This window comes from Antechinus flavipes, chromosome 4 (genome assembly GCF_016432865.1).
Source record: "Antechinus flavipes isolate AdamAnt ecotype Samford, QLD, Australia chromosome 4, AdamAnt_v2, whole genome shotgun sequence".
Lineage (NCBI taxonomy): Eukaryota > Metazoa > Chordata > Mammalia > Dasyuromorphia > Dasyuridae > Antechinus > Antechinus flavipes.
In genome coordinates, this window is record NC_067401.1 from 188,334,315 (window position 1) to 188,357,739 (window position 23,425).

General features: G+C 36.8%; 1 protein-coding gene and 1 long non-coding RNA gene across 3 annotated transcripts in view; both read right to left on the reverse strand.

Annotated features, from left to right (window-relative positions):
• Positions 1-837: 837 nt before the first annotated feature.
• Positions 838-23,425, reverse strand: part of LOC127561020 (uncharacterized) — a 36,918-nt gene continuing 14,330 nt past the window's right edge. The window contains exon 3 of one of the 2 annotated variants that reach the window (XR_007953448.1): positions 838-1,149. This is a non-coding gene — a long non-coding RNA (uncharacterized LOC127561020). Of the gene's footprint in view, positions 1,153-23,425 lie in introns of both variants that reach the window. The other variant, XR_007953447.1, reaches the window with a different exon arrangement.
• On the reverse strand, positions 3,636-11,904 carry LOC127561018 (serine/arginine-rich splicing factor 7-like). Its single transcript, XM_051996094.1, has 2 exons — positions 11,846-11,904; positions 3,636-6,627 (listed from the first exon to the last, which is right to left on the reverse strand). Exon 2 carries the CDS (start codon positions 6,379-6,381, stop codon positions 5,674-5,676), a length of 708 nt encoding a protein of 235 aa, XP_051852054.1. The 5' UTR covers positions 6,382-6,627; positions 11,846-11,904; the 3' UTR covers positions 3,636-5,673.

Sequence of the window (23,425 nt, forward strand, 5' to 3'; positions counted from 1 at the left end):
CTTTGCCTTAAGCACTCTTGCCCCACCTCCTCCTCATATCCATACAAGGTCTGGTCTCAGGTATTGCCCCCCCTGCATTCAGTAAATAAGCTGTGGGTGAGCCAATGACGGGATTATTGTGGCCCCATATTTCAGGATCATCATACCCTCTGGCTGCAGGAACACCCAATGACGGGATTATTGTGGGCCCGTTTTCCAGAAGCACACCCTGGAAGTTTGATGCTGGGGTGCTGGGACGGATGCCGCCCACATAGCCTAAGACAGGGGTCCTGCCCTTCTCTGGCCTTCTAAGGTCGGATTACTTGGGTACTGAATATGGATGCCGGCCACATAGCCTAAGACAGGCCTCCCACCTATATATTAATAAAGAAAGGGGGATATGCCAGAGACCATGCTCTTGAAGATATGCCAGAGACCACTCTTGAGGATATGCCAAGAGACCATGTCCTTGAACATTGCCATGTCCTTGGACGCAGGAGACAAAGAGCTAAGATTAGCATACACCCTAAATTCCTGAAGATAATGTGTGTCCCAAGAAATCGGTCATCTCCGCCCAAAATCTACATAACAGTATACTCTAGGATTTCCGCCACACCTATGGTCCGACATTCTTCTCATTGTAACCCCCCACTCAGAAATCCTATTTAATTAAACTCTCTTCATTCATTAAACAGAGACATTCACCATCTTAAATCTTGAGTTGCCTCTCTGTCTCTCCGATCCTGTCCCCAAGCCGTAGGCTTTACAGACTGATTGTCTTACAGCACCTTTGCTCCCCTTCAGCCCTGGCTCCACTCGATGACCCACTGTTATTGTCCTGCCGGACAGGACATATGTGTGCAGAACCGAACAGTTCTCTTGTTGCACAGGAAGAATTGAATTCAGAAGGTAAAAATAACCTGGGAAGAAGAACCAAAATGCAAACAGTTTACATTCATTTCCCAGTGTTCTTTCTTTGGGTGTAGCTGCTTCTGTCCATCCTTGATCAATTGAAACTGAGTTAGATCTTTTCTTTGTCAAAGAAATCTACTTCCATCAGAATACATCCTCATACAATATCGTTGTTGAAGTGTATAATGATCTCCTGGTTCTGCTCATTTCACTTAGCATCAGTTCATGTAAGTCTCTCCAAGCCTCTCTGTATTCATCCTGCTGGTCATTTCTTACAGAATAATAATATTCCATAGCATTCAGATACCACAATTTACCCAACCATTCCCCAATTGATGGGCATCCATTCATTTTCCAGTTTCTGGCCACTACAAACAGGGCTGCCACAAACATTTTGGCAATACAGGTCACTTTCCCTTCTTTAGTATCTCTTTGGGGTATAAGCACAGAAGTAGCCCCACTAGATCAAAGGGTATGCATAGTTCGATAACTTTTTGGGCATGATTCCAGATAGCTCTCCAGAATGGTTGGATTCATTCACAACTCCACCAATAATGCATCAGTGTCCCAGTTTTCCCGCATCCCCTCCAATATTCATCATTTTTTTCCTATCATCATAGCCAATCTGACAGGTATGTAGTGGTATCTCAGAGTTGTCTTAATTTGCATTTCTCTGATTAATAATGACTTGGAACATCTTTTTATATGGCTAGAAATAGTGTCTATTTCATCATCTGAAAATTGTCTGTTCATATCCTTTACCATTTATCAGTTCCCCATATTCTTTCAAATAGCATTGTCTCCCATACTATCTTTCAAAGTTAGCTACCTTTATGGAATATTTAGGTATTTTTTTCCTCTCTCCAACCCTTTTAATTTTAAACTCTTGATTAGAAATGAGATATCAAGCAAATAGTCTTACTAGACTTCTTAAGGTAAACTCCATTCTTGGTCAAGAACCTGTTTTCATAAGCAAGTACAGAAACTGAAATTTGATTCCTATCTTCTTAATCAACTTTATTGACCAAATGTCCTTTGTCTTGAATTCATTGGAGAAACTATTATCTGTGCACCTCCGTGGTCATGAGACAATAGACAAATCCATAACAGAGTGGATAATTATTAGAAAATAATAGTTTGTATTTATATAATCTTTACTATGCAAATTGCAAATATCTTATCTTACAACCTTGTGAATAAGGTGCTATCATTACTCTTATTTTTTATAATTGAGGAAACTGAGTCAAAGATTATGTAACTTGTCCACGGTTGCACAGTTAGTGTCTAAGGCTAGCTTTGAATTCAGGTCTTCCTGACTGCCGCTCTAACCCCTGTTACCAATAAACAAGGAAAATCACCGTGGAGAACAGCAAAAACTGCTGACCAATTGTCATTCACAGGCAAGTAAGCAAAAAAAAAAAAAAAAAAAAATCCACAGGTCTTGTTTCTAGTCCAAATTTCACCCAGTCATCACCCAGGAAAGCAACTCCTGTGAAGGGGCTGACCATTCCTACCAATTGCCAATCACTCACAGAACCAGGCAAGTCAGTCTAATTAAAGCAGCATACCAATGCCACAACCTTGATCACTTTCTTCTCAGACCTTATGATTCAGCATCCCAGGCCCAAGAGATTTGGGATTAGCCATGCTTTCAGCCCATCATCCTGCAGGTGCTACAGCCACAGCTACTAAGAACTCAAAAAGGAAAGGTGTTGTCACAGAAGTGCTTGTCACAAATGATTTAATATCAGATCTGATTTTGTGGATGGAAATTACATTGAAAAAGAGTTTGTCATCTATTTTGTTATTAAACCTTAAGGGTTACGGGTTCTATGTAAATTTCAGTGAAAACATTCCATAGTATTTTCTTCGCCTTTAGAATGTGAGCTCGTCGAGAGCAAGGATTGTTGTAATTTTTCTACCTGCATTTTTAGGGAATCACACTGTTGTACAACTCTGAGACTCCATTTGGGGTTTTCTTGGAAGATACTGGACTGGCTTGCCATCTCTTTTTCTGGCTTATTTATGGGTGAGGAACTGAGGTAAACAGGGTCAAACGATTTGCACAGAATCACAACTAATGTGTCTGAAGCCAGATTTGATTAACTCCAAGCCCAGCACCCTATCCACTGTGCCACCTTACCGTCCCCAGTTCATTGTATAGTGGGTAATAAATGCTACATTCATTCATTCCTTTATTAGATTAGCACTTTGTAATTCCTTGTAATAATTACATTCTTGTAATAGATGCTTCTTTATTATAACATTGCTACCCTTCAAAAAAAAAACTTCAATTTTTTAGCACCATATATGTCCAGTGATATTCCTTCCTGTTCTTCCCTAGACAGGTCTTTTACTGTCCAGTATCCTAAAGTTGATCAAGATTTCCCTTCCCACCCTGCTATGGCCTTGTTTTGAAAACTTCCCTGTCCTTGAAAATCTTGTGTGATATTATCAAGCCCCTTCACTTTTTCTTGTAAGCCTTTAATTTTAGGAATAGGATATGATTGTAAACTCATCTTGGCATGCTGTTATCTGACTCTGAAATACTTATCTGGCCTCATTATTATTGTGACCCATAGTTGAAAGTCTTCAAAAGCTCTAGGTTTACATGGATTGAAGGCTGACCCCAAAAGGCCAGTATTTTCTCTAGAAGTTTAGGTATAGCTTAAGCTAAGGTAACTCAAAGATGGGAAATTAGGTTGCCCAATCTCACACAGGTATTCAATGTACAATACTGAAACTGGGTATAAAGAAGCCTTTATTTCACTCACCATAGAAAATGTATAAGACATAAAGAACTCAGGCATCCACAAACAATTAAAGAAACATAAAGTACTCAAATAATCCACTAGATTTTCTTGAAGGTTTTATATACTTTGGGGACTACTGAACAAATATGCACCATGTACCTTGGACCTTCACTGTTTAAGTTAACTTATAGGACTAGGATACAGGGTTGGCAATCTCTTATGCACCCACCTATGACATGGTTCCAATCTTCCAGTTGCAGGGATTTTGATAGTCCTCTTCCTCCTCCTCTTTTTTTTTTTTTTTTAAATTTCTGCACACTTATTATAGAGCAAATTTGCTTTAATATACTACAGAACAATTAAACTTATAAAATACAACAGATAAACCAGTACAACAGAAAAACCAGTACATTCCAAGTGGTTTCCATAGCAAATCACAGTCTTCATTCAATATTCAAATTCTCAAACAAAAATGTTCTCTAAAATAATTTTAGCATGTTAAAGAAAAATTCTTAGGTATGTTAAGGCATTTGAAAAAATGAACTAAGAAACTTAAATTGTTGACCTGCTACCTGCTATATTTAAAACTTATGGCAGATATCAGTATCATGTACACTGGAAAATCACGGTCTTCAAAAGTTACAATTTTTGTACCAAAACTTGAACTGGCAAATAAGTATTTTCAAAGAGAGATATCACATGTGCCTTTTGGTGACAGGATATTTGGATAACATATATTCAAGTTTTGGGGAACATTATTGGATTCTATGAAAAATTTAAGTTCTTTTAGTGATCCAAGAGGCAACTCAAATGTTAACAAAGTAAATGTACTGTTGTGTACGAACCATGTTTTTATTTGTTCTAGAATTAATAATATATCTAAATACTCTGCACTGGCCTTCCAAAATCTCCCTTTTTGGTAGGAAGGGATAAAATTAATACAAAAATAGATGTGAGAGATGAAAAGTGCTTAACCCGGAAAAAGAACCATTTTGCAAAGATGGTTTACACTTAGTCCTCAACCCAATCAAATCTTAAAACATACCCTCATTTTTGGCCAACTTCAAAAAATTTAACATATTACTAAAATGTACATATTACAAAAAAAAAAAAAAAAAAAAAAAAAAAGACCAAATCACCCTCCACCCCCACCCAAAAACTTAAAAAAAAAAATTGCAGTCCTGGGCTAATGGTCTCCAAATAGTTACTTTTGAAAAACACTCCTTAGTACCACTTCACCTGATGAACACATCTAATAATGTTCCGATTGTATAAACATTTGCTGCTATATTATACAATCTATCCAGAATTCAGATTTGTGCTATTGGGTATTACTTGTCATGGACTCTTCAGCATTACCCCAAATTTACTTTATGTTCTGTAATTATCATGCCATCTTAGTCTTAACAATCATAGTCCCCTGGTGATGATAACTGCAAGGGGCATTTAACATTGTAGTAACAAGAATTTAAGATACAGATTATGGCAGGCAATTAGAAAAAATTAAGATTCTTTTAACTTTCTAAAACTACTTTCAAATATATATAGTAGGAAAATATGTTTTCAATGTGTGAAAGATTTCATTAATGTACCAACATGACCATTTTTATCACCTATCACATCTAGCTACTCACCCTGAATAGGCCTAACAAGCTCTCTAGATTTGAGACTTGCCCAAGCTACATGTTAACAGTAGTGATCACAAATCAGCACTCTAGTTAGAAAGTTTTATTCTTAATGTGCCAACAAGAAAATTCCTACATCTTCAGATCAAAGAGAGAGAGAGAGAGAGAGAGAGAGAGTGTGTATGTGTATGTATAAGTGTGTGTGTGTGTATGTATGTGAGTGAATAATTAATACTACTTTGCTGATGTAGGTTTATAAAGCTCTTAAAACATCCAGATCCATTCTGATTATTAGATGATTCAAATACCCTTTTAGGTAACATTTAAAATGAATAGACATCACAAAATCTCTTATAGTAAACAAAATAACTTTTTTTCCTAAAAGGTTTCCCCCCTCCCCCATTTTAGTCCATTCTTTCAGGACTTGCACTCCTGCGAGGACTTCCAGAAGGAGAGTGGCTTCTCTTTGGAGATGGTGACCTGGACTTTGATCGGCTGCTCCTAGGTCTTGAAAGAGATCTGGATCTGGATCTGGATCTTGAACGGGATGATCTTGATCTTTTCAAAGAACCAGATCGAGATTGGATTGAAGGAGATCGAGATCTACGCAGAGATGCAGATCTTGGTCTTCGAGGAGATGCAGATCTTGACCTCCTTCCACGGCTTCTGCTTCGTGAGCGAGAATATCTCCTTCCTCTGGATCTTGAGTGAGATCTAGAGCGTGATCTACTTCTCCTTCGACGGCTGTACCGGTGACAATCATAAGCATAATGACCTTTCTCACCACACTCATAACATCTGTCATTAGGATCGAATGGGCAGCGTGCAGGTGGTCTATCATACCGAGATCTTCGAGGAAGGCCTGTTGACAATTCGACTCTTACACGAGAACCACAAATCACCTTTCCATCTAGTCCTTGAACTGCATCTTCTGCATCTCTTGGATCTTCAAACTCCACAAAGGCAAATCCTGGAGGATTTCTGGCAATCCATACGGTTCTTAAGGGACCATAATAACTAAAAGCTCTTTCTAATTCTCCTTTGCCAGCACCAGTTTCTAGGTTGCCAACATATACTTTGGTCTCTCCTCCGTACCTCCCATAGCATGACATGATGTCTGGCTTTTGTGCTCACTACACTTTCTAAGAAACTGGTTGAGGTGCTGCTTGCTTCCACTGGGTTGTTTCAGCAACTATTGGGAATTCTCTTCCTTCTTCAGGTGGCCCAATGTAGAGAAAATATTCTTTCTATAAGACTGAAAAACTTATATTTGGGAACTTTCAAACTCAAAATTATTCAGGAGGTAATTTCCAAGGCTGAGAAATTCCATTCTGGGGAATTCCAGTTTCTGACTTATTCTAAGAAAAGAAAACAGAAAATCATAAGAAAGCACTTAGGAACTGGAGATCTACAAGATTCCCTTTTGGGCCTTCCATGGGTATCTCCCACCATGAAGAATTCTGGTCTAGAAATCAAAGAAAAGGTGGGTCAGTGGATTGAGCCCCAGCCTTAAAGTCAGGAGGACCTGAGTTCAAATCTGACCTCAGACAATTAACACTACCTAGCTATGTGACCCTGGGCCCTTCATTTGACCCCAATTGCCTGAGGGGAAAAAAAGAATAAAGGGAGAGGAAAGCCTACAGATGAGAGGTGGCATGTCTTTGAGAATTAGAGGTAACCAGAGGAGTCACATAGCTAAGAAGCAGTTAAGTGTCTGAGGTCAGATTTGAACTCAGGTGCTCCTGACTTCAGGGTTGGTGCTCTATACACTGGGCCATCTAGCTGCCCCTGGGGTTCCTAATTCTTAATAAGGGGACAAGGTTCATGCCTGCCTCCATGGGAGAAACTATTCAGACAAAAGCTTATGCCCTATGAATTCATATAATTGATTCACCAAACTGATTAGGTTCTCTCAATCAACACCCTACTCCTTATACTAGATTTTCATTTTGTTTCAGTCATAATAGGCAGTTCTTGAACTATCTTTTCCCCCTTTATCTTGGTTTATGTAACTTTCTACTCCTGGAACAGTCTTTTTCCATTTCTATACTGAAGTATCTCTTCCTTATAGTCTAATTTAGGTGCAATCCCCTTCACTTTCTTCTGAGATGAAAATGATCTTGTCCTCTTTGTTACTGACAGCATTTTTCTGTCTAGAAAGACTATTTTGCATTTATCTCATTCTCCATTATATCAGTTTTTGCATTATTCTCTTATTCTATTAGACTATAAACTGCATAAACCACACAACTTTCATTTTTCATCTTTATATCCTGAGAATTTACACACAGTAAGTATTTAATCAATGTTTATTGAATTGGATGGAATTCTAGCCCAGGATCCATTCTATCTCTTTTAAGTTTTATGATTTTGTAATTTTAAGACATGTGTATATATCCCTTAAGAAATTTTCTTAAGAGTTCTAGTTAGAAAGAAAAGTACCTAGTTAGATAAAAAGGAAAATTAAATATATTATATATAAAGAAAATCCTATCCTAGCTCTCTTATATTCAGTTGAAGTATTTTTATAATTCTAATTTAGTAAATCACAGTTCAAAAGCATCCCTTTCCCCACAACTGCATACCCTATATTAACGGGTACAGATACTACAAATCAAATATTATTTTTATGGCAAACTTAGTAAATGACAAAGTCAAAACATTCATAAAATATAGTCCTCAGCATACCATACAAAAGAGTTTAATGGAAGGAGCAATTCTGAAGATCTGCTTAAATTTGGACAACTGTGGTTTTGAAAGGGCAAAACAATAATGTCTAAAATAATAAGGATATAAGAAGAAGATACTTAGTTTTGAACTGTTTTTATCTTCTTACTAGTAAAACAGCACATCAGTCGGGATTCATGGGCAAATTTAGGTCCCCAAAAATTATGGTAGATTTATCTTAGGGATACACAGATTGGACTAAGAGTATGTGTATTTGTAGGGAAATAATACCCTCAGGTGCTACATAAAGAAAAACACCACCAAAAGACCACTGAGTGCTATTAATTATAATTATTTGTCTTAGTCCTTATCTTAGTCCTGGTAAACTGAAAATGATATACATCCTCCTCTCAGAAAAGAGATGAAGGACTAAAGATATAGAATGTAGTATACTGATGCAATTAATGTGTCTTTTGGTTCTGTTTTGATTTTTTTCTCCTATTACAAGGAAGCAATATGATAGTATTTTGAAGAAAATGTAAGAGCTACAATAAAAACCTAAAATGTAACAATATTGATTATTCGTTGTAAAACAGCAATAACAAGATTATACGATGATCAATTCTGAAGGATGTAGTTCTTTTCAATTATGAGGTAATTCAGGACAATTCTAATGGTCTTGTAATGAAGAGAGCCATCTGCACCCAGAGAGAGGACTATAGGGATTAAGTGTGGATCACATCATAGTATTTTCACTTTTTAAATTGCTGTTTGCTTGCATTTTGTTCTTTCTCATTTTTTCTTTTATGCTTTTTTTTTTTTTGGTGCAGCATAATTGGAAATATGTGTAGAAGAATTGCACATGTTTAAAATATACTGGATTATTTGCTCTCTAGGGAAAGGGGTTAGAGGAAGGGAGGGAAAAATTTTTTGGAACACAAGATTTGCAAGAGTGAATGTTGAAAACTGCATAGTTTTGAAAATAAAAAACTTTAATTAAAATAATAAAAAAATAAAATTAACAAATGTTGCTTATCAATGGAGTGCTGACTTACAAAACTGCAGTAGTCTTGTGGGGCTAGTTTCATTCTAGATCTACAACTAGATAACTTTTTATTATTGCTCTCAAATCCTTGATTTTGGTCAGAATAAATTCTGTGAGGAAAATCAATATTCTAAAAAAATATTTCTTCCCACATCACCTGTTCTGTGTCCAAAATCTTCTTGGAGTGCTTTTATGATATGAAGTAATAGGTTACTAGAATAGCACCTGCTTTTTAGTACCCTTCATTATCATTAGTTTATGGATCACCAAAGGACTTCATTTCAGAATTCCAATATCTGCCACACTCTCAATAGGGTGCCCTCTAAAGAACTAAGTTTGAGTTCTCCTGGGATCATTCTCTTCCCATTCCCTCCCTGGTCCATATAATTTCTTACAGACTGCCTTTATTCTATAGCTGCATTTCACCACTAATCATCCAAAGATAATTGAAGAAGATAGGATTAATCTAATTTTATAAAATTTGCTTCTGTTGATGGTACATTATCCAGGGGATGTCTATCTTGAGTATTGAGTATACTGTCCATGTTCCTGTGTGTCACATAATTCACCATTACATTTCCATTATTTTCAAAGTATAGAACATACAGGACTGGAAGTGTATGTGCTGGGGTCTTTCCTGATTGGTAATGCAGGCAAGCATAATTGTCAAGTGCTGATAAAGTTATTTGCCAGAATGATAGTTATTATTTGTCCATGACTGGAATTGAGTTCCGTGCATGTAAAAAAGTAGTAATAAACATTTTTTAACATATATAAACTTGGATTCAAGCCTGTATTATTTGTATCAATTGTACTCTTTTAGTGGGAAGGATGATGAACTAATGTTGCATGAGAAGAGGCAGGAAGCTTATGAGAGGGCAGAAATCTTTTTCTTTCTTTCTTTAAAAGAAGCCACATATGGTTTCATTTGTTTTCTTTGGAGAGAAAAAAAAAAAAAGACTTGGGGAAAAGCCAATATAATTTCTAGTTTGCCTTTCTAGAGAGATTTTTATGAATTTTCTCTTGAGTGAAATCAGACCTTCTTCTTCCTCTGCCTCATCACTGAACTATTTCTTTCCCATTAAGAGGGCTTATTGTAGATAGTCTAGTACATTCTAATCTGTATAATGTATTTGATTTGTGTTTTCTGCTCAAATAAATGAGTTTTATTTATTATTCACAATTTCTAGTGGTCTTCCATAGTAATTAACATTTAGAAGGAAGGAACCAAGCCTTGGGATATAAGCTTACTCAGGGGCACACTGAAGAAAGTTCACCCTGATTTGTGAAAGCCTAATATTAAGTTGTCAAAGTAGGCATTAATGCTTCAGAAAACAGCAAATGTTTGCAAAACTAGGGTTTGATTTCTTATTTTGCAGATTGGGTACATTAAAGAAAGTAATGAATAAAAATGTTAATAATGCAGATTAAGCTTTAAAAAAAAAATTTCCTCAAAGGGCCAGCATTTACCAACACATTCTAAGCTATATCCTTTCTTCTTTAAGAGATACCAACTAGGCAGCTAGGTGGTGCAGTGGATATAGCACCAGCTCTGAAGTCAGGAGGACCTGAGTTCAAATCTGATCTCAGATACTTAACACTTAGTTGTGTGACCCTGGTAAAGTCACTTAACCCCAATTGCCTAGGCAAAAAACAAAAATCATAAAACACGAGATAACAACCAAAGAAGTAGCTCAAACCTAGGAAGTTATTTTCCCTAAACTAGTAGGATGGGAAGAAGGGGTGGCTGATAGATATGACATCTATTTAATATATAATTCTTGTTTAATGCTTCCTCTCTGAGACCTGAGCAGTCAGCTTAGTGACCCCAATATCCCATTTCCTTCTATGTAGAAATAATAATTCGCATAAAGCTCTTACAAAAATTATCTCATGTAATCCTCATAAACATCTTTTAAAGTAGAACCCATTATTATCTTTATATGAGGAAGCTGAAGCAAAAATAGGTTGTGACTTGCCCTGAGTCTCACAATTATTAAGTATTTGAAGTGGATTTTAACTTGGCTCTTCCTGATTCTAAGTCCTATGTTGTATGCAAGGTACTACCTTGCATCTCCCTTGGAGAGAAGCCAGGTCCCTGTCAGTTACATTTAGACAGGCCTATATGGACAACATGCTCACGTTATCTCATTTGAGTCAATCCTATGAGCCAGGTGCCATTTTTATCTTCACTTTATTAGCCATGGTCTCAGAACTTATCAGTGGCAGCCTGCTTCAAAGAAAGAATTAGAATTTATTGATAGATATCGAATTTCATGGTTAGGGAGTCCTCTAAGTAGCAATAAACTTTGATATCCAATACTCTCATTGTATACAACTGCTCCCAAGCTACTTATGTTAGTATCAATGTGTACTGTAAAATGTTCTCTTGGATCTATAAAAGAGAACAATGGTTTATATGAATAAGCCCTTAAAGGACCACTTGTATTTTTTTTTTTAAGTATATGGGCAGCTGAGTAGGGAACTGTATAGAGTGCTTGCCCTGGAGTCAGGAGGATGTGGTTTGATGTCAGCTACTTACATGCTATGTGACAGCCAGTAATTTACTTAACCCCAATTTCCTCAAAAAACCAAAAACCAAGCAAACAAAACAAAAAATTAAAGTGTAGTGAGGATCAGTTTAGGTGATATATTATTTTACTTACAGTAATTCCGAATAACCATTCAGGAAAATTTTTAAGTGAAATCATAACTTTTCATCTAAAATAAACTCCCTAAATTTGAAGAGGGAAACAAATGCTCTTAGGGACAATTATTTTGCCCCACAGACTTAAAATGACTTTGAGTCTTTCTATTAATTTCCCATGTTTTTTTGAATCCCTTTCTTCCAAAAGCTACATTACCTTTCAGGTAGATCCTGTTCAGGATTCAATATGCTGCACCCTGATGTTGAGATATCCTCCTGAAAAATAATGTTTTTTTCAATTATAAGTCTATCATAATGATATAATAATTTGCTCCCCAGACTATCCCCCAATAACAGTTTGTATGGCTATAGAAGTAAGCATCTTTCTGCTTAGAAGGCCCCTTACATTTTTATCAGTTCATCTTTTTCTTTACCAGGAGGGTCTTAAATTCATTCAACAATTATTATTAAGTAGCTTATATGTGTGTATGGTGATAATAGAGGAAAGTGAGTATTAAGTTTTGACAACATACCAGTTTCAAGCAGCTCAATGCTCTAATGCTGAAACAGACTTGTCTTCATGTTATATTTGTCCAGAACTTATAATCCCCCAAAGATCAGAATGGTATGATGTCTTTAAAATGTCTTTAATGAAGGTCTAATTTCAACAACACTTAGAACCAGTTTTAAAATAAATTATTCACCACAGTGTTCAATTTACACAGTACAATGGAAAGTTTGACAATGTCACTTTTTACAAGATTTACAATAAGATTTCCAACTAGGAAACAATTCTTCATTAGATATTTGCTAGCACTTTTAAAATCATAATAGAATGGTGATTTGAATGTATTTGCAACAAGTGTGCTCTCGAAACATTAATGTAGTAGACTTCAAATAATTTCCAAGGGATTGAAGTATCACCAGGACAAATTTGTTTTATAAATGTAAAGGTAAATCCTCTTTCCCCTTCTTCAAACTCTGGGACTCCTAACTGACTTGAAATTCAGTGATGGAATTTTGATATTCCTGGCTTGAGCTCGCATCAGCAAATGGTTTCAATAAACAAATTATGAAAGAAATTAAAAATCAAATAAAATATTTACTTAAAACAAATAGCAAGGTAAATGACAAGAGAAAACAATCAGATTATAGGATCAATTTGTTTCCTCCTTTTCTAAGGATAATTTCTGATACCTATTGATTATGCTCTAACGTCTGTTCATTTCAACAAGTCCTGTAAGTTCTATTAAGATCCATGCAAAGGTAGGAAAATCACTTAAACCTTGGGCATGTAAAGGTAAAAATGCCACCTTACTCAAGACAATTTTTTTTTCCAGAGGTGGGGGAAATGTGTGGGGGGAGGAAGGAGGGAGAAACACTTTAAAAAATCACTTTAAAATGATTACAAGTACTAGCATGGAGACATTCTTTCCTTGCCTGTAGTTGAATTTGCTCTGGTTATAGCTCTAAGGCTCCAATTTCCTTCAGACATAATTAACCTCCTGCATTATTTTCTTCTATAATCTCCAGCGCTCCAATACAGTAAGTTTAGGAGAAAATCATGCCAAATCACAGTATCTGTCCATCAGTCTATCTGTCATCTATTTCTAGTCAAAATCACAGAATTAAAAATTTCTTAATTGGAAGAGACCATTGGGGTTGTCTAATCAAATTGTATTGAAAGAAATTTCTAATATAAAGTATTCAACAAATGGTATCTAGCATTTCCTTAAAGACCCTAAAAAAGCCAATCCAGGATCATCCTGTTGTAATGATTTCTATCTTGCCACTGGACCTAGATGGCTTCAGTGGAGAAAGTGAGGCTGCACAGCCCTCCCTCACTTAAATCCAATTCATTTGCATGTCATGATATCACCTCCTGACATCTCTTCTAGAATGAAGGACAAACAACAAAGGCCTCAAAAGAGGGAGAAATCATTATTTCTTGAGGCAGCCCATTCTACTTCTTTTTCACATTGAAAAATTTCTTCTGATGTCAAGTTTAAATCTGTCTCTGCAACTTTTGCCCATTATTCCTCGTTTTGCCTTCTTGGACCAAATAAAAGTAGTCTTATTCTCTCTTGTATAATAATCTTTCATATACTTGAAGAAAACTATCCTGTTCTTTTCAAGTCCTCATCTGTGCAGGCAAAATAACCTTAAATTCTCTCAACACATCTTCACAATTCTTCATTATTCTGATTGCTCTTGTCTCAATATTTTATGTGTTTAATATTCTTAAATTATTAACTGAAATCTGAACACAAATACTTCAGATGTGGTTTGACTAAGGCAGACTAAGGCAGAGTCAAGACTTGTATCTCCCTATTCCGGGCTTATCTCTTTGAATGCTGCTTAAGATCCTATTAGTTTTACATCATCACACTAGTGACCACCAGCACCCTGGCTCCTTCTATGTGGAATGAGCACTCTGCATTACTTTCCTCAATGGCTTGTGGAGGTCAAATATAATATATGTAGGAAAATCCATGTTTCCTGAAGCAACTCTGGAATTCAGATAATTGTTCATGGGATTAGAGGATCACAGATGCTATGAACTGTGTTCCTGTGACTATGGGCCACATTAAGGGATTTTGATGGCCAAAGTTTTCCTCCAATTAGAAATAGCTCTCTTAATTAGTTGTCTTAGCAAATGAAGTCAGTTGGGAGTTACTCTTTATAGGACATACATATATATATATGTTCCTTTTATATTAGATTATTGCTAGATGAGACACAAATACTCAAAACTGCGACTACATCCATAGCAGGAATGTAATCTCTCTTCTAAATCAAATTCTAAAATAATACCTCAGTTTTAAACTAGTATCATTTACACTGATACTTAGAATTTTCAATCAGACTCTTCTAAGTCATTCATTTTTTTACATGTTTATAAAAAAGCTCACACCCTTATGTAGAAAATTCCTCCTAAACTTTTATTCTGAGTAGTTTGTCCTTTGAGACACATTACATAGATTGCTTTTATAATACAGATTTTGCCAGGAAAAGGCAAAAACCTAAGGAAGAAAATAAGGAAAAGGAAGTAAGTTAAGATGGAAGAAAAACAGATTTTCAATTTTTAGTAAAAACTCTCTTCCCTACTTCCAAGAAACTGTCAAGGAAAGTAGATACCATGTCAGAAGGAAGATAAGAAAAGATGAAATTCCAAGAAGAAAAAGGAGATAAAATAATTCAGTCATTTTCAGTTGTGTACAAATCATGACCCCATTTGGAGTTTTCTTGGCAAAGGTACTGGAGTAGTTTGCCATTTCCTTCTTTAGTTCTTTTTACACATGAGGACAATGAGGCAAACAGGATCACACAACTACTAAGTGTCTCAGGCTAGATTTGGATGCAGAAAGATGAGTCTTTTTGACTCCAGGCACAGGCACCCTGTACTGTGTCACTAGCTGCCCACAAAACAAAATACTGGAGAAGATAAAAGGGGGAGGGAAAGCCCTGTAGGAAAACTTTAGGAGACAAATGAAAATTTAAAACATACAAAAACTGAGCCCATTTCTCTGCTAGGTGGATTTTCCACAAGTTGGATAGGATGAAACTGCCTCACAAAGGATAGATCTTTAAAGGTGAAAGGAGGCAAAAGAAACATCACTTTTGAATTCTTCCTCTATAACGTAAATACATAATCACTTGCAGCAAACCTTGTTTCTTCCTCATGAAGAATGGAAGGATAGCAAGTCTACTGGAGTAATTACCTCCTCTTCAAACACCATATAAAAAAATTAAATGTTAATTAAATTAATATATTAATTTATTATTATCATTATATGTTAATATATTATAAATTAATATATTAATATAATAAATTAAATATAAGAATTACAAATTACAAGACAATGTTCTATATCCCTTCGATGAGATCCAAATCTCACTCTTTTCCCACACACTAGAGTTCTCAATTGTTTACCTCATGGTTCCCCCCTCCCCAACTCAGGACAGTATTGGGGTTCCTTACATCAGTAGAGGCAAAAATAAAACTCATAACAACCTTAGAGTTTAAGTCTAATTGTTTTCAAGAAAAAACAACATGGACCTAAATGAAATTTCCTTGGAAACACATTGTTCAAAGAAAATGCTAGCCTTACATAAAGTTTTCAAAATTCTTTAAACCACATGGCAAACTCAGTTCTGGCCTCTGAGTCTGGTCACTGGCAGATCTTTACCGAATTATCTTTTCTCAGGTTCCAGTCATCTAGTTGAAGGGGAATTTTTCTATTACTTAACAGTAGGTAAATAGGAATTTTGAAATGCAAACATAAAGCTCAACAGAAATCTAGAAAGCTAAGTTCTTCTGAGCACATAGAAGATGTAATATGAATAAGTGTCATTTCAAAATCTTAAAAGTTTTTATAGGGTAATGAAGTACTTAAAAACCAAAACAGGACATCTAAGGGGGGGGGGGGTGGGGGGGGGGGAAGAACTGGTTCTATTTTGAGAATTTTAAGAGAAGAAAAAACAAAAAAATATACCCTAAAGTAGAAAAAAAGATGGGGAGAAAATCTGGCCCCTCTCCCCAGAGTATCTAAGAGGAAAATTATACAAAAACAAAGGAAGGGATGGGAGAAGGGGCATCAGATGAATATCACTGGTATCAAATGGACAAAGGAAGGAGGAATACACATACAGTTTTGATGAAGAATTATATCAAACTTAATAGGGAAATGAATAGGGATGAAGTTATTGAGAGATGGTTGAGATAAGGCTTGTTTAAGGTTTCTGAGTCTGGAATTGGAACAAGAGACCTGTTTTATGTCTTATGTAACATGGAAAATATACTCAGCAACATGGCACTGACAAATTTTTGTACAGCTTCACTACCTTTGTGTTTAGTACAAGCCTTTGCACTATTTTTAGAGCATACAATTCTTGACTTCAAATGGACTGGCTTTTCGACTCATGCTACCAATAAACTGTACCAATCACTCAAACCTTAATACTCTCAAAAATTAATACCAAGAAAAAAAAAGATTTTTCAATATCTTTTGGGAGAAAATTAGCCTACTTTTCGGGGCAGATATTCTTTTCCCCAATAATAATCAACAACAATAGCTAATGTTTCTGTTAATGCTTTAAGGTTTGCCAAAGTGCTTTACAAATATTATCTCAAGAGGCAGCTAGCTGACACAGTGGATAGAGTACTTGCCCTAGAGGCGGGGAAGACCTGAATTCAAATGTGACCTCAAACCTCAAACATCTTAACACTTACTAGCTATATGGGCAAGTCACTTTAAGCTCAATTGCTTCACCAAAAATAAATAAATAAAACAAGTATTTCATTTTATCCTCAAAACAAGTCTACGAAGAGGGTTCTATTATAACCCCATTTTACAGATGAAGAAACTGAGCTAAACATATGTGAAATGATTTGCCCAGGGTCACACAACCAATTAAGTGTCTAAAACTGGATTTGAATTCAGGCTTTCCTTTTTTTGTGGCCCTTTTTTGTATTAGACCACTTAGCTGCCAAAAGAAAAGTTTTAATTATAGAGTTAATATGCAAGAAAGGGAAAATCTGTAGGGGAACATTATGGGGTTAGGGTTCTGGTAAATGAGCTACAAGAACAGGCAGTTGGGGATAGAGAACAAAGTTTACATATTTACATCTGAGGTTTAAAATCACTAGGATGGAAAAAATATAAGAAAGCAGAAGTGTGTTAACCACTGAGTAGTGAGTCTATACAGAGTATCAGTGATTGGAGAGAAGTTCATTCTGGGACATACATGATTAGATTGTTAAAGTCGTTCCTGGATCTTGTAGCTGTGGTGACAATGTGTCTCATAAGGCCTTAGGAGAGCTGCCTCACAGTAGAAAGAAACAGAAGAAATCCGCAGATGAAACAAAGCTCGTAGGGATATCAGATTCAGAATCTTTAAAAGGTTCTTGACAGGCTAGAACATGGGTCTGAATCTAATAGGGTTAATATGGATAAATGTAAAATTTTAAATTTATTTCAAAAATTCAAAAAAAAAAAAAAAAAAAAAACCCGACTCAATAACATATGACATATCAATCCAGAAAACTAAAATGATCTTGATATGTAGGAAAAGAGCTGTACCTTCTAGGAATAAGGACATGATAAACTGTGCTCTGTTCCAATCAGATTCTGTTCCAGATTATTGTGTTCAGTTGGGGGCACCATGTTTAGAGGATAAACTAAAGGTATAGAAGGGAGTGCAATCAGAACCGTGAAGGGCCTCAAGTTCATACCATATAAGAGTCAGCTACAGGAAACAGAGATGAGTAGCTTGAAGATGTGGGATGAGGGGAGAGGGAAGGAGAAACATAGTTATTTTAAAATATTTACAAAGCTGTCATGTGCAAGAGGGATCAGACTATGTTTTATGTGATCCCAGAGTACAGAATTTGAATAATGGGTAGAAACTACAAAAAGGGAAATTTAGATCTCTCAAAAGTAGGAGATATTTTTCCTTATTAAGGTCTTAAAAGTAAAAACTGGATGACTCTGTGTCTGATGTATTGTAGTGGACATTCTTTTCTAGGGGTATCAGTTGAACTAAAATGGCCGTTTAAGTCTCTTAACTCTGAAATTCTATGAAGGGTTTGAAAACTCATCATCTTATAATATGACTAATATAACGGCAGTAACAATTGATCTGATTCCAGTTTCTTCTCACTTCAATTTATCTTGACATAGTAATCTTAAAAAAGATTTCCATTATTTCACAACTCTACTCAAAAGGTTTACTTTGCTTAACATAGCAAGAGTATAATGTTAAGGGACATGGTCAGCCCTGCCCGGTAGGGCAATGAAAGACATGTGAGGAAGTCTTTTTTATCAGAGGGGGTTAGCAGTTAATTATTTAACCCTTTATCTGACCACTAAGAAGTCAGGGTCAATCAGGTTCTAAGAACAGCTTTTAGGGAACAGCAAATCCAGACAACTGGTAGCTAGATGGCTGAACAGATAGAAAGCTAGCCTGGAGGGAAGAAGACCTGAGTTTAAACCCAGCTTCAGGCACTTACTACCAGTTTGAGATTGGGCAATCATTTTACCTTTACTGTCCTTAATCTACTTGAAAAGGAAAAGGCAAACCACACTAGTATCTTTGCATAGAAATCTCCAAGGTCAGGCGGGTCTGTCAGATTTAATGATTAACTTAACAACAATGCCTTATAAAGGAGGGAAGAAAAGGGATCTGGGTCTATTTCATGTTATGGGAAAAGAAAGAAGATTTCAAGGAAATGCAGCTTAAATAAAATATTAGTCCTCTCACATCCAAGTCCTCAACCTTGACATCCTTCTCTCTCTCAGGAGTTTTACTCTAGATAGCCTGATCCACTTACTGTGTTCCCTGCAACATGATAACATTAAAACAAAAATGTCGAGGCAGCTAGATGGTACAGTGGATAGAGCACTGGCCCTAGTCAGGAGGACCTGAGTTCAAATCTAGCCTTAGACACTTAACACTTCCTAGCTATGTGACTCTGGGCAAGTCCCTCAACTGCCTCAATAAAAAAAAAAAAAAAAAAGAAAAAAAAGAAAATAAATAAGTCAGGTCAATTTCTACCTTCAAATCTTAGCATGTGATACTCTCCAAGTTTGGTATATTTCTTCTCCTACTCTCCACTCACAAATCTCTTTTCTTGTTTTAATCACCAGATTAGTACAAGATCTATCTTTTCTGTAACAAATCTAGCAATATGGAAGTCCTATAATGGCTACAGTGCCTGAAGGCTATATCAGGCCAGGCCTGACTCAGGTCCAGTGGTTCAGTGTCATGTCTTTAAATAAGAACCCCAAGAGACCATCTATATAAAAAAGTTTTTTTAAACCATAACATGGAAAAAGATGTTCAGCAAGCACACAACACTGGATATATGGTCTTGGTGATCCATCAGTTTTGAGCCTAAGAAAGGAGCTTCTAATTTGTCAATGGTTCAACTTATTTTCCTGAGCCAGTGAAAAAATAATTTAGGGCAGTTTTAACATTTTTTTAAAGGAAAAAGTAACAACATTTATTGGATAGTTGTTCAGTCATTTCAAATACGGCTAACTCTTTGTGATTCAATTTTGGTGTTTTCTTGGCAAAGCTACTGGAGTGGTTTATCACTTCCTTTATCTGCTCATTTTACAGATGAGGAAACTTGAGATAGAATCTAGTGACTTGTCCAAGGTCATTTGGCTTGTGTCAGGTCTTTCTGACTCCAAGCCCTCTCTAGCTACTGTGCAGCTGTCTACTGGGTAAGATGTTGAGAAATGCTAACCTAAATGTCAGAGCCTTAAGAGATACTAGCCCAACCTATGTAGCCTAGTTATTCTGGGAAACTCCTAACACATGTGCAATAACCTAGAAGTCTTTATATTTGAAAAGACAGTCTATTTTACTTACTAGCCAAGAGTGAAGAAGTAGTTTCTTGCACAGAGGAATGACATCAGATATATACCTTCAGACTATCAGTCTTTGACTTACTCATATCCACATAACCAATTACTAAATCTTGCTGTTCCTATCTTCACAACATGTCTCAATTACTCTTTTAATCCACACAGCCACCACCCTAAATTCAGTTTCACTTGTATTGCAATAGTCTTCCTGTCCCAAATCTCTTGACACCAAATTGTTCTCCACTGAGCGACCAAGATTCGGGGTAATCTAGAAGTGGATCTGACATGCTACACTTGCTCTATACTCAATAAACTCCAGTGGCTCCTTATTACTGTTAGAACCAAAAAGCCCCCCCAATAAATACACCAAAAAACCTCTCCTAATTTAGCTCCTTTCTACTTTTTTAGTATTTTCCCTCCTCACATTCTACAACAAAGCTATGCTAGCATGCATGCTGTTACTTTCACATGATTCTCCATCTCCTGACTGTAGCTGTCTTCAAAACCTGAAATGCTTTTTCCTTACCTTTGACAGGCCTACTTCAAGACTGGGCTCCTCCTTTGGCAGGAGGTGGGTTCAGGTCCCCCTCTCCCTCCCTACCATTAGTGCCATAACCTCTGAGATTTCCAATCTATTCTTTATACAGTTTTTATGTACCTTGATATTTACATATTTCCCCCTTCTTAACATTACCATCTTAAAGGCAGTGCAATGTTTTTATTTTTCTTCGTATACCTAGCACCTAGTACTACATATCTATATTACAGTATGTACTTAATACTTCTTGATTAACTGACTGATTTAGAGATTTCATTGTGAAGTGCATATGCCATCCTTTGGGGGTCAATAATGAAAAGGAAGTCCCCATGTATGGGATAAACTGAGTGAAAACACTTTCATGGGAATATAGCCTTAAACTATACCTTGTGACTTGAGACTTTAAAATAACAAGTAGAGCTATAGCTAAAAAAAAAAAAAAAAGTTTCAGGTGTTCATCCTCTCGTTTCCCACTCCTCTTAATTAGCATTTCAATACCTCCTTTAAAGGCAATTTATTCTTTTATTTCTGGAATAGATTTCTCAGATTAAGCCCCCTCAGATTAACACTTCCACAAACAATGGGAAAAAAGGCCCGACAAGGGGTTGGGGGCATTCAGGCTACTAAATCTTGTGTTTTCCAGTTCTTACTTTGTACTCCTTTTACTGACAAACTATCTTGTCAGATGGGAGATGCTCTTTTTCGAGAAATGGTGCTGGGCACTGGATGGGGGGTGGGGGGGTGGGTGTCATAGCCACCCTCTCTTCCTTGCCAACTGGAAATTGAGTCTTACATATCACTGTGTTATAACTCCAGACGCTTTATCTCAATACTTGCTACGATAATTCCCCCTCCTTTTGAGTATTGCCCCTCACCTTGCGGTCTCCTGTCCTCCACCTTCTTACCTTGACCCCTATCCTGTCAGGATTAAGTTATGCTCCTTTCCTGGAATTACGGCTTATCGATCTTTCCAGCGACTTTGCACATTATCTACTTTTGTTTCCCCTATCAAACCCTAGTTAGCTAAAACCCTATTCATATGCTTTGGACAAGAGTCCCATTTGGTGGGCTAGCCTCCTCTTCACATTAAAGATTAAAAACCAATCTCTGTCTGCCTCAGTTTCTCTGGTATTAACAATGCTAATAAAACTCTTTTTTCTTACTTCAGAGTCCTGATTGTTTTTGTGGTTGATACTGTCCCACATACCCATATATGCCAAAATATTTCTAACAGCACTTTTGGTAGTAGTAAAGAACTTAAAATAAAATAGATACATACTTGTTGAGGTATGAGAATTGAGGGCTGAAAGATCCCCTAACAGCAATGGGATCCCCTTGGCCGGTGACAGGAACCCCAAAGAATATAGATGTGAGGTTTGTGGCAAGAATGGGTTAATTTACGCTAAGAAAATAGCTTTCTTAGTGGGCAAGATCCTGTTAGGACTATTGCAAAAATGGATTTACACCCAGAATAAAATATCTTCACCACTGGGCAAAATCCTGTTAGTACTTCTACAAAGGTTTACACTGAGAAAGACCCAGCTGCCTAAGTACAGAAGGGCATTAGCAAAGATTCAGGGTTCAGAGTCATCTTTTATTAGTCTTCTGAAGTTTGAAGCTGGGGAAATTAAGGACTAATTTTTGATTCACTAGAAGGCTGTAATTATGCCCCAGGCCAAGATCTCCCATTAAATGAGATTACTTATCTGAGAGTTTCTCTCATGAATAAAAGGGTGTTCCCCACCACAGACAAGAGGGTTTGAGACCAAGGCTCACCCTTCCCCCAAAGATTAAAGGGGACCCAGTTTATATCAGGGACCCCCCCCCAAGATGAAAGGGTACACAGTTTACATCATACTGATTGAGGAGTGGCTAAAATGGTAATGTAAATGTAATGGAATACTATTATGAGCATAGACAAGCAAGTCTTATATGAATTTATGCAAACCAAACAAGAGGAACAAGGATAATAAAACATAACTAATTTAGAAAAAACCTCTGACTTGGGCTAGTGTAACTGACTTTTATCGTTGTTTTCCCTAAAATTATATGCCTGTCTAGAGCCCTTCTTGGGGCAGGAGGAAGGGGTGATTTTAACATGAGTCTGGTTCCTACATTCAAGGAATGGGTAGGCAGGCTTAAGAAATACAAGTTCTCTCCCCCTTAACAGGTACCAATTGTTTTTTGTTTGTTTTTTTAAACATTAGGGCTATCCTTAAGGGGAAAAACCCAACAACAAAATATTTGACCCATTATATAAGGTCACATCTAAGTTCTTCCTCACATCAAAAAAAAAAGTTTTCTCTTTACAGGCAAATTGTTCATTTACTGGTGTTAACTGCTCACTTTTTTAAATACAACAAAAAAAGGCCTACCTACTCAGGAAAGTGAAGCAAAATGAAGTCAGAAAAGTCTCCCGGGTAATTTGCGGGCCGCCAGTTAAATTCACAATAAAAGGAGAAAATTTTAAAAGCAAACAAACAAAAAAAAGCCGAACACCACAAAAACACAATAACCAGTTCACCGCACTTTTGCAAACACCCGCGCACGCGCTCTTCCACAAACCCCTCATTTCTCCTAACAGTCCTATTCGTCACCCCAACCCCCCTCCGTTTTCGGGGATGGGGGGAGGAGTGCGCATGCGTTCCTTTTCAAACCCGGCCGGACTTGCGCAGTTGTTTACGCTCCCGGCCCTTTGCTTTCTCGCTCCCTCCGGCCAACTTTTCCGCCCTTGCTTTTTATTCCCCGCTTCCCACTCTCAATCTCTCGCCCCCACTTCCCCACTTCCCACTCCCCACACCCCACTCCCCAGACCCAGAGGGGAGTCAGTCAGCTACTAGCCTGTCGAAGCCTGGACCGAAGGAAACATGAAGAGGCGGGGCTC